This window comes from Talpa europaea, assembly GCF_964194135.1.
Source record: "Talpa europaea genome assembly, chromosome: 4".
Taxonomy (NCBI): domain Eukaryota; kingdom Metazoa; phylum Chordata; class Mammalia; order Eulipotyphla; family Talpidae; genus Talpa; species Talpa europaea.
This window is the reverse complement of record NC_140070.1, coordinates 116510411-116522728: the sequence shown is the minus strand read 5'-3', so window position 1 is coordinate 116522728 and position 12318 is coordinate 116510411. Positions and strand designations below refer to the sequence as shown.

The 12318-nt window shown below is 43.1% G+C and overlaps 1 protein-coding gene across 2 annotated transcripts; it reads left to right on the top strand.

The window, feature by feature from the left end:
- Nucleotides 1–1004: 1004 nt before the first annotated feature.
- Nucleotides 1005–9348, top strand: LOC311169213 (5-hydroxytryptamine receptor 3E-like; the record flags this gene model as incomplete). Of its 2 annotated transcripts, XM_084230991.1 has the most annotated exons (9): nucleotides 1005–1071; nucleotides 3241–3407; nucleotides 3942–3986; nucleotides 6832–6941; nucleotides 7112–7281; nucleotides 7881–8041; nucleotides 8384–8588; nucleotides 8762–8977; nucleotides 9119–9348. In XM_084230991.1, the coding sequence occupies 9 exons, from the start codon at nucleotides 1005–1007 to the stop codon at nucleotides 9346–9348; spliced, it is 1371 nt and encodes a 456-aa protein (XP_084087117.1). The 2 variants fall into 2 exon arrangements, with proteins under 2 accessions (XP_084087117.1, XP_084087118.1); XM_084230992.1 differs by lacking the exon at nucleotides 3942–3986.
- Between the last annotated feature and the right edge of the window lie 2970 nt (nucleotides 9349–12318).

The following is a 12318-nucleotide window of genomic DNA, read 5'->3' as shown; positions in this document are numbered from 1 at the left end:
TCCTCACAAAGAAAAAAGTCCTGAGGCATAACATAATAATCCTGACTTTATATATCATGAATCTACCAAGCTAATTGTTAGACTATATCAAGAACCTAACAAGGCTATTCAGTAAAGAGATCCAGAAAGTCTTGAGTATCTGTCAGTTAAACTACATAAATAAATGATATGAATCCCTACTTGAAACAGAGGATTTATATCATTTATCTATAAATCAGGAGGTGTTCAAGTTAAAGAGTAAAAATGTGACCCTATTAACATTAAAAAATATATAACTGAAATTGTGGCCAAATTCTCTAACCATAACCAGGAGAGCTGCTGCCCTCTCCTGGAGGCTGATATCCTGAATTTAAAAAGAAAGAGGACAAGGGCAGCTTCCATAGACTTGACTTTTGTTTTTTCTTCCTTCTTTTTTCTTTCTTCTTTAAAAAAATAATTTAAGGCCCTCCCTGGTGGCGCAAGGGGTTAAGCACAGCTCTATGACATAATCTGCAGCCTCCCTGGTGGCGCAGGGGGTTAAGCACTATGGTACAACCTATGAAGCTATCTGCAGCCACTGCAGCATGAGTTCAATCCCCAGTCAGGGAGCTACCCACATGGCACAGCAGGCTCCTGACTCACCCACTGCTCCCCTCAGCAGGCATTTCAGTTATTCTGCCTGTTCTGTTCCCCACTCTGTCTCTGGTGAATCTTCTCACCCCCCACATCTCGGGCCTATGCCCCAGTTCTTGTATGCATAAATTAAAAAATCTTTAAAAAAATATATTTACTAACCTACGAACAGACACATTGTAGTAAAATATCAAAAACAGAGAAAAATTTTAAAAGCAAACTAACCTCAGGCATGGGCAAGAACAAGACAACCAAGACACTCCTTCCAGGAAGGTTACAAATGTCAGTGGCCATCAGTATTCAAAGTTAGACTCTAGGTGTGGCCAGTGTTCCTTTAACCTGGAGATTCTTGAGTCCTGGTACATGTTCAAAGCAGAATTTAAGCAAAGAAGATGGAAGGAAGCTGGTTCCACAGGGAGAAAGTCTTCTTCTACCTTGTTCTTGGTCTTCTGTTTCAAGGTAAGAAAGGCAAAATAGATCAAGGACCCTCTCTTGTAGAACACCTGGGAACTTCTTCCAAATTTCCAACTCCTGAAGATGATCTAAGATGGGCATTGTTATATCATAACTATGTTACCATAATGCCTAATAGACTTTTATTCTCTGACAGACAGAAAATCCCCTTCCAGTGATGCCCTATACAAGAATACTTCTGTTTTTCCTCCCATGAACTATCCCAATTGTCTTCTGTCCCATTTAGCCTCTATACCCATGCATCTTCCTATACACAAGAGTAATCCTTTCTCTTTTCAGTTATGAAATTCTACCCTCAGATAGCAAAGCACTCTCTTTTAGTCATAACTTCTTCCACCTGTTAGATCCAAATGCTCTAGTTTAGATAAGAATGAAAATAGAACATGCTTCTTTTCCAGGAAGTTAATGTGGTCTAGTGGAAAGAGCATGGGATTTGGAGACAGACAGACCTGGATTTGAATCTTGGCCCTTCACCTTGCTAGTTGTATAACCTTGGGTGAATTGTTTGACTTCTTTGAGCCTTAGTTTCCTCATCTGTGAATGAGGAACCTATCTTTTAGGGCTGTGAGGAGTCTATGAAAGAAAGTAAATAGCACAGTGCCTGGCATTTGATAGATGCCAATAAATAGTCAGCTTGATAGTTCTGACTTTTTCTTAAGGTTGCCACACCCCTTCTGGATAAGAGGGCACAGGAGAGGACTGAACCAGAAGTGACTGTAGAGGCCATTAGAGGGAAGAGGCATTGTATACCTGATTTAGTCAGTTAAACATTATAAATACTGCTTGGGTCACTCACAGACAGTAATTGGCAAATAAATATTCCTTGGTCATAAAATAATTCAAGAATATTTTTTATTAATTAATAAAAAAATTTATATTGTTGTAGTCCCCAAAGATCTCCCACCACCATATCACCCATGAACTATCACCATATTCCCTTGTGTTCTCTCCCCTGTTTTGCCCTCCGCCTCTTAAGGATTTGCCTGGAGAACACTGTGACTGTGCAAATGGATAAGGTTCGATATCCTTGACTCAAGGTCATCAACCATCTCTCTCATTATAGATGTTATTCCTCTAACAAATTTCTGCCAGAAGAGAATTGGAGTCTATATTAGTCAGAAGAGGGGGATGGCAACACCTCAAAAGAAAGTTGATATTTGGTTGATCAGTAAAATAGGGAGAAGGAAGGTTGGAGCAGTTAAATAAAAGTGTTCTCCTTGGGGCCCCAGGACTGTAATCTGATCTAATGGCTATCACTGTCCCAGGATTCAGTTTGCATATAGATTTGGGCATGTTTTGCATGGAGACAGAAACCTCAGCAAGGATGCTGGAGCCTGAATTCAGCTTACATCATTTGCATCCATCATTTGCCTCCTAGCCCAACCCATTCTCCCCCTCCCCTCGCCCCCCCCTTAGAGGGAAGCACCGAGCCTCTGGACCCCTCAGTACCCTCCTCCCCCATTCTCCTTCTCATCACTGAGGTGTGTACTATAGCAACACCAGACAAAACCTGGGTTCAGATCAAATGCAGTTTCCATCTTTTATCATCTATTTGACCTTGGGAATTTATTTCTTCTATTGTATCTCAGTTAATTCGTATATTATTGAAACTTAAAAAATTTTTTGAAAAAGAAAAATACCGGATGGTGTCACTTATAGGAGGAATATAGAGGATCCAAATAAGGGATCGGGGGGAAAAAGTTATTATAATAAAGTGAAAATCATAATCAACAGGTAACTATAAACCAGAGACATTCTGCAGCAGAGGAGAAGGGAGTAGAATCAAAACAGGGGAGGGAAGAGCACAGGGACTATGGTGATGGTACACGGGTGAATTGGTGGTGGGAATTTTATGGGAACTATAACTGAGATGAGAAAGCCTACATTGTAAAAAAAAAATGAAGAATGATATAAAAAACATGAATAAATAAATAAAATTATTTTAAAAAATAGTTTCTGATAGAGGCTAGGGAGAATTAAATGAGGTTGTCTATTTAAAGGGCTTACACTATAGCAAGCACATAGTCAATATTCAACAAATAGTAGCTATAGTTATTACCACATGCTACCCCCAAGCTTCTAAACTGTGGTTCCTCTCATGTAGGAATGATGAAAGTTCTCGCCCTTATCTCATACATCCCATGTCCACCACAGGAAGGGTCAGTACTTTCACCACCAATTGCCCAAGGTTTGGCCAACATGGACTATATCCCGCTCTTCTGGATTCAGTGTTTGACAGGAAAGCCTTCCGTCCAGTCACCAACTTCAGCATACCCACCCAAGTGAACATCTCCTTCACCATGTCTGCCATCCTGGATGTGGTGAGTGCTGACCCCTCTGGTCCTCCTTAGTAGCCTTCATTATTTTCCAGGTCCTTGAGAAGGCAATCCCTAGAGCCTTTAACCACACTGAAATTCCTCGATTCTTGCTGTATGGCAATATCCCAAGGGGATCACAAAGAAACTATCTAGTTTAGCAGGATGAGGTATAACAGTACATGGGAGAGAATTTCTTTTCACTTAGTGATTCTCTACTCTGACTGCGTACTATTATCCAGGCTCTACTCCCAGAAGTTTTGATTGGAGGGAACATAGGGAACCTGTATTTTTAAGCTCCTTAAGGACATCTAAAACACAGCCAGGGTTGAGAAGCACTACTGGAATCCAGTCCTGTTGTGAAGCCTCCCGCCCAGGTCCTAATTCATATACTTTAATCCAGATCTTGTTGTTGGTCTATAATATTAGTCTTGAGCACAGCACCCTTTTTAAATACCTTGGGGGTTGGAGAACAAAATGGGTATTTGGGGACAGACTTCTTAGCAGAAACATGCTCTAAACAGGAAACTCTTTTGGCAGGATGAACAGCTACAACTCTTGTCATCATTCTTGTGGTTGGAAATGGTATGGCTTCTCTCCTTTCATTTATAGTCAGGATTTTTAACAAAGACATAATAAATATGACCTTTAGCATAATTGTGAAACATATGTGGAAGAAATTAAAAAACCCATAATGATTTTAATATGGGCAAAGATTTTAATATGCTGTTTCAAAAATCAAGTAGAAAAGGAATAAACACACAGTGATTTTTAATCGTGCAATTAAGATACTTGCTTTAATAAACACATTAAACTTTGTACAAATGAACCCGAAAAATCTATCTGACACAGATGGAATATTCCCTAAACTTGTACTTTTGGCCATAATACAGATCTCAACAAAACCAAGAAAACAAAATTTTTCTAGACCCCAGTCTATAATATAATACAAGAAAATAGAAACTACAATAGGCTAGTCGCCCCCCCCCTTCTTCAAGCCTTATTTCTTGGGAATTTAAAATTAAATTTCCAAATACCTTGGGTTAAAGAGAAAATAAAATAATTAAATAGAATGTATGAGTTAGAAAAGTAGGACACTATATAGCAAAACCTATGAAATATAGCCAAAGTATAACTCCGTGGAAAATTTATGTCTTAAGTGCATTGATTAAAAAATGAGGGGGAAATGAAAGTAAATTAATTAAGAAAAAAATGAAAGGGGAAAAGAGAGAAAAGAGATAAGGGGAAAGAGAAGGAAGTAGAACAGTAATGATCATCTAACCTTGCTCTCAAAGTGTGGTTCCCAGCTGGACAGCGCTGACTGATCCTGCCACCTAGAAGTTTAGACATGCACTCAATCTTGGGCCTCACCTAGCATGACCAGCCATCCCAGCATGCCCAAGACTGAAAAATTCTCAGGACATAGCACCTTTGATACTAAAACCAAGAATGTCTCAGGCAAACTAGAGTGAGTTAAGCACCCTACATGCTAATCTATAGTCCAACACAATCCCCAGGTGTTTTTTATGCACAATAAGACTTGAGAAGCCCTGATATAATACAAACCTTTAGTTAATGCATACACAGCTCTCTCTCTGTCTGTGGTTCCACAGAATGCAATTGTGGACAGTGAAAGTACCCAGAGGCTAAACAAGCATGCCCAGAACTGGGCAAACCTTGAAAACAGCTTCTTCCACTCCTAGGAATTTACCCAAAGGACATAAAAACATTAATTCAAAAGGAAACGTGCACTCCTATGTTAATGGCAACACTATTTACAATAGCTAAGATATGGAGACAAGCTAAATGCCCCCCAAAAAGAGGAGTGGGTCAAGAAGATGTGGTATATACATTCAATGGAATACTATTCAGCAATCAGAAAAGATAAACTCATGCCTTTTGCAGCAACATGGATGGAGCTAGAAGGGATTACGCTAAGCAAAATAAGTCAGAAGGAAAAAGACAAATATCAGATGGTCTACTTATAGGTGGAATATAGAGAAACCGAACAAATGATCAGGAAAAATGCAAAACTTGCAGGCAAACTATAGATTTGAAGCATACAGCAGGGGAGAGGGAGGGAGAGAGGTAAAAACAGGAGAGGGAAGAGCACAAGGGACTGTGGTCATGGTTCATGGGTGCTGTGGTGATGGGAGAATTATGGAAATGTTACCCAAGGGGAGAAATCAAATATTGCACAAAAATGAGCAATGATGTAAGAAAATTAAAAAAAAAAAATACAGTTTCCAGAGAAGTGTACCAGCCTTGAAAAGGAAGATTAAAAAGGTTATCACAGTAGGCCTCCCCTGGTGGCGCAGCAGTTGAGCGCTGGCCTGTGAAGCTGCCCACAGCCTCTACAGCGCCAGTTCATTCCCCAGCCACCAGCGAGGGTCCCACATGGCGCGACAGACCTCTCCTGCTGCGCCCACTGCTCCCCTCAGCAGTGTATTTCGTCAGGCTGCCTATTCTGTTCCCCCGCTCTGGCTCTGGTGAATTCTCTCACCCTCCCACACTTCTGACTGTACCCAGTGCTTGTATAAATAAATAAATCTTAAAAAAAAAAAAAAGGTTATCACAGTGACAAAAGAGGGTTGTGTCTGTTACCCACCAAGAAAAGGAAAATCAGTAATTCTCTTGATTTCAAAGAACCCGAAGGCTTATTCAAGGCCTCCAAGAAATAGACTGGTGAAAAGGCCCCTGGAAGATAGTTAAATAAATAAACAAATCTTTAAAAAAAAAAAGAAAAAAGAAATAGACACAGGGAGTTTGTTTGTTTGTTTGCTAAATATCCAATTTTAATGTTCTAGAAAAAAGTTTCCTATTCATTTCTTCATATGCATATATATATATATATATTACATCTTTGTTCATTTTTTTAAAGATTTATTTATGCATACAAGAGATGGGGTACAGGCCAGAGGTGTGGGGGGTGAGAGGATTCACCAGAGATAGAGTGGGGGACAGAACAGGCAGACTGACTGAAATACACTGCTGAGGGGAGCAGCGGGCAAGTCAGGAGAGGTCTGCCGCTCCATGAGTGTTGCTCCCTGGCTGGCCGGGGATCGAACTAGCGAACTCGTGCTGCAGAGGCTGCGGATTGCTTCATAGTGCGTTGCTTAATCCCTTGTGCCACCCTTTGTTCATTTTTGTACAATGTTTGCTTTCTCCTCTCAGGTGTAGTCCCTGTAAAATTCCCTCCACCCATACACCCATAGCACAGGGAGTTTCGACTGTCATTCCAATTTCTTGGAGGGGGTGAGGAGTAATGGATGGTAAATACAGAGATGTTTATTATATAGTATTATTTTATATACTTTTCTATGTGCTTTAAATACTTCATAACTTCTTTTTTTTTTAATAAAAATCAAAGGGCAAGAAAAAAAATCTCAATTCATGCCAAACTCTCAACTTTTCTCCACCTGGGCCCTAGGTCTGGGATAACCCATTTATCAGATGGAACCCAGAGGAGTGTGAGGGCATCACGAAGATCAGTGTGGCAACCCAGAAGCTGTGGCTCCCAGACATTTTCATCGCAGAGTTGTGTGTATTAAGGACACGGGGAAAGCTACAGGGGACCCCCATCTCCTGGTATCAGTAGAGTTTATAGCTTATCTCAGAAGCCACTATAATTAGTCTTAGATGGCTGAAAAATGACAGAAAGGTAAGAAGAAAAACTACAGCACCTACCTCCCACCTCCTCTCTCTTACAGCATTGACATAGATAAGACCCCAAAAGGCCTCACAGCATATATAAATAATGAAGGTCGCATCAAGTATAAGAAACCCATGAAAGTGTCTAGTATCTGCAACTTAGACATCTTCTACTTCCCCTTTGACCAACAGAACTGCACGCTTACCTTCAGCTCATTCCTCTACACAGGTAAGTTGCAGTGAGGTCTAAGCAGTGAGGGTGAATGAGAACAAACAATAGAAAAGAAAATATAAAGAAACTATGAGTAAATGGTAATCAAGGGGTATGGGGAGAGCAAGGATTAAGGCTCTACGAATGTTTAAATATTTTACATAAAAGTAGAACCCAAGCCTCTCTTGTTGTTACTATCCCCAACTCCTAGCAAAGTTTCTACCACATGGTAGGTACTCAAAAATAAGTGTTGAATGAAAGAATAGAAAAAGAGAGTACTGGGGCCTCCCTGGTGGCTCAAGGGGTTAAGCACCACACTGTGAAGCTATCTGCAGCCTCTGCAGCACAAGTTTCATCCCCGGACGGCCAGGAAGCAACCCACATGGCGCAGCAGACCTCTCCTGACTCGCCTACTGCTCCCCTCAGCAGTGTATTTCAGTCAGTCTACCTGTTCTGTTCCCCGCTCTGTCTCTGGGGAATCCTCCCACCCCCACACCTCTGGCCTATACCGCAGTTCTTGTATGCATAAATAAACAAATCTTTTTTAAAAAGAGAGAAAGTATTGTGAGTCTATAGGAAACTATATCCTTGAAAAATGATTGGGGTCTTCCTTTCAGTGGATAACATGTTGCTGGGCATGGAGAAAGAAGTGTGGGAAATAACTGATACATCCCAGGACATCGTTCAGACCCATGGAGAGTGGGAGCTTTTGGGTATCAACAAGGCCACCCAGAAGATGTCTGTGGGCAGCAACCTATATGATCAGATCATATTCTATGTAAGCTCAGAAATCCTTGCTTTTTCCTTCTTCCTTGCTTCTATCCTTGCCTAGAATCTCCCCCAAAGGATAGATCTAAGTTTTAAGGTTTTTCAGTCTCATTTCTGCCAGAGTCCAGAACCCTTCCTCCTGGTTGCTTGTCCACACTCTCCTTACTAAAATTTAATTGCTCTGGTCTCCTCTCCCTTGGCAGGTTCTGTTCTTAATTATGAAGGTGCATCCTGTACATCTCTGGATCTCAGGGTGATATCAGACCAATGCGAAAGGCAGGGACAAAAACATTGACTGCTATACCTGGCAGCCTCCTAATCCCTTCCTCGTTTCCCTCTCTCCTCCCACCAGGTGGCCATCAGGCGAAGAACCAGACTCTATGTCCTAAACCTCCTGGTGCCCAGCAGTTTTCTGATAGCCATTGACACCCTCAGCTTCTACCTACCAGCAGAAAGTGGGAGTCGTGCCCCATTCAAGATAACCCTTCTGCTGGGCTACAATGTCTTCCTGCTCATGATGAACGACTTGCTCCCCACCAATGGCACCCCCCTCATCAGTATGGTCCCACCAACCTTTGGGAAGAAAAGGGTGGGAAGGACTGACTGAAGTAGCTCAAGGAAGAAAGATATACTGGGGGAAGGAGGTTCTATGCCTGCCAGGGTGGGATTAGAAGGAGAGAGTAGTCGTGGTGGCACCTCTGGCCTTCATTCAAGGGCTCCTTCCCTTCAGGTGTCTACTTTGCCCTGTGTCTGTCCCTGATGGTGGTCAGCCTGCTGGAGACCATCTTCATCACCTACCTGCTGCACCTGGCCACCACCCAGCCCCCACCCATGCCTCGCTGGCTCCACTCTCTGATCCTCCACTGCGCCCGCCCACTGAAGTGCTGCCCCACTGAGCCCCAGCAGGGAAACAGGAGCCTGGGCCCCACTCCTGCCCACCTGCCTGGTAAGGGAAATCAGCCCGGCCCACCCTCATCTCCCAGTACCTCCACTTCTCTGTTCCTGCATCCTTTCCTGTTCCCCCTCCTCCCCAAGTGGGTGAGCCTCCCAGCCCAAGGCTGAGTCCAAGGCTTCTCTCTCTCTGAAGGTGTGAAGGAGCCTGTGGAGTTGGTGGGGAAGGTGCCAGGTCCCAGGGAGGCAGAGATAAATGGGCATCCTGGGTCAAAGAGGGCCCAGCAGGAAGATGAGGCTCAGAAGCAGCACTTGGTCAGCCTGTGGGTGCAGTTCAGCCACATGATGGACGCCCTGCTCTTCCGCCTCTACTTGCTCTTCATGGCCACCTCCATCATCACGGTCATCGTCCTCTGGAGCACCTAGGAAGAATATCTATCTGCTCCTGTAGATCCCAGCCTGGACTGTTTCTGACCTCCCAGAGCCAGCCAAGCCTTTTCCCTTGTTGAGTACTAATGTCATGGTCCCAAAGATTCTCAAATTCCCTGCTGCATTCCATCCTTCGTAAATTTGACCCAATGACCAGTCTCAACCCAACTCCAGACATTTTCCTCTTGTTCCTGCATTCTGTTGGCTTCCCTCAGTCCTCTTGTGTGGTTCTAGATCCCTTTTATGTTTTCTGGTTCTCTGTCATGTTGTGGGATAGAAACTTAGCTATGGAAGATGCCTAGTTCCAAAATATTACCTGTGTATCCCTCAGCCTATGATAGAGCCTTAATGTCATAAAGGACGATCCAATGCAAAAACTTGCCACGGACCAGCACAGCAGTAGATGATGAGGCCACCTCAGGGTTGAGAGAAGCGTGCAGGGTGGTCAGGGCATCGGTGAAAGAAATGACAAACAGACACACTTTAAGAGTGAAAATCTGAGTGTAATTTTCTTTGAGTTTGTGACCAATATATATGTTTTCCAAAGGCACAGGGACAATGAATATCAATGAAATCAGCTTGCTCATGGGCTCAGTCTATCACCATGAGGGAGGTGATCTACATAACAAGCAATGACTTTTGTAGAAGAAAGAAGGAAGTTTAGAAAGATAAATAAGGGATTAAAGTTTGTAGCATTCTTGTAGGGGTTCCTGGTGGTCGTTATCTTTTGATAAGCTTCTGTCTTTTCAGGGAACTTCCGCTGTGCTTCCTCTGCTTCAGGGTGTTATGCTGTTCTCCCCCTGCGCGCTGGTTGCCCAGCCGGACCTAGGGACTGTGGCGAAAGCCCTTCCTAAAGGTCACTGCGGGGGGAGGTGCAGCAGGTATGTAGGGTTTTGCTGTTCTTCCCATGCGCGCTGGTTGCCCAGCCGGACCTAGGGAATGTTAACCCTAAAGGTCACTGCAGGGGGAGGTGCAGCAAAAACTTTCCTGCCTGAGAATTTTTTGTTTTTTAGGCATTGTTATTGCCTATTTTTTACTTGTAGATCCTTTCATTCATTTTTCATTATTGTATTAATTTCATCTTACTTCACTCCTAGTTTGTTCTGTTCCACTTTATTCTAAAAGATGAATTTCCAAAGTATTCTCAATCTTTCTACTTTGATAGCCCTTTCTCTGTTTACTCTGGTAGAGTTTTAGCTGTATCATATAGGTTTTAGAATGAGGTGTTCTACAAAAATACTAATCTGAAAGGAAACCTGCACTCCTATGTTGATTGACATTAGCTAAATGATAACCCAAAACAGATGACCAGATCAAGAATATGTGGTATATATACACAATGGAATACTATTCAGCAATCAAAAAAGATATACTCATGGGCCTCCTCTGGTGGTGCAGCAGTTGAGCGCTGGGCTGCGAAGCTGCCAGCAGCCTCTGCAGCGTCGGTTCAATCCCCGGCCACCGGCAAGTGTCCCACATGACACGCAGACCTCTCCTGCCGCCCAATGCTCCCCTCAGCAGTGTACTTCGGTCCTTCTGTTGTAGAGCAGCCCCGATACAAAATGGGGTGCCTGACTGTGGGTCCTCACCCGCGCGCTTAAAAGGACTTATCAAAGCTCTACTGCAGGCACACGTGAAAGGTTAATAAAAGGTTTATTTACAAGGGAAGGGGAAATGAGGAAATGTACAGCTCTGGGAGAAAAGTGGGAGACAAAGTTTTAAATGAGTCCTACCCGATCCGCCGATCAGGAATCCCAAAATGGCGCTCTGAGAGCTGGCCGCCAGCCAGGAGCGGTGAAGCCGGGAGGCAAGCCATCGCGAGCCAGAGAGAGCCCAAGGCCCACGTGTTTGGTTTTTTATATCCAACCTGGCTGCCCAACTCCACCTTTAGGTCCCAGCCACCCTCCCTGGGTGGTGATGGGATTTGTCTTTCCCAGAGTCTTGATGGCTTTAGTCTGGAGTGGGGGTGGAGTCCACAAAGCCTGTATGGGATTAACACAGGACATCACTTCCCCCTAACACTTCTGCCTGCTCTGCTCCCCGCTCTGGCTCTGGTGAATATAAATAAATAAAGAAATCTTTAAAAAATAAAAAATAAACCCGTTAAAAAAAAAAAAGATACATTCATGCCATTTGCAGCAACATGGATGGAGCTAGAAGGAATTATGCTCAGTGAAATAAGTGAGAAGGAAAAAGAAAAATATTGTATGGTTTCACTCATGGAGGAACATAGGAAAACCATACAAGGGATCAGGGCAAAAAAAAGACAAAACTATCAGGAAAACAATAAATCAGAGACATTTAGCAGGGGAGGAGGAGCGAGAGGGTGCAAAACAGAGGCGGGAAGAGCACAAGAGAGTATGGTGATGGCTCACCGGTGTCTTGGTGGTGGTAATTTTATGGGGATTAAACCTGAGAAGAGAAATCAAACAATATTCAAAAATGAACAACAATGTAAAAAATATATAAATAATTTTTTTCAAAGAATGAGGCATTTGGTCCTCCCTGATGGTGCAGGGGTTAAAGACAGCACTATCAAGCTATCGCCACCATGACCAAAGCACGAATTCGATCCCCAGCCAGCCAGGGAGCAAGCCACATGGCGCAGCAGACCTCTCCTGCCTCACCCGCTGCTCCCCTCAGCAGTGTATTTCGGATCTGCCTGTTCTGCTCCCCACTCTCTCTGGTGAATCCTCTCACCACCTGAACCTCTGGCCTACACCCCAGCTCTTGTATGCATAAATAAATAAATCTTTAATTAAAAAAAAGATGTTCTAAAAAAGAAAAAATACAAAAAAAAAAAGAATGAGGTACAGTCATTCTTCTTGAGTTGATGTCACATCAGTAAATTCCCAATTTTCTTTGCCTGCACTTATTTTTATGTCCTCTTGGTATCCATATAAGTCACACAGTGAGGTTTCATTTGTTTTGTTTTGTTAATTTTTGCATAGAGGAATTGGGGTGTAG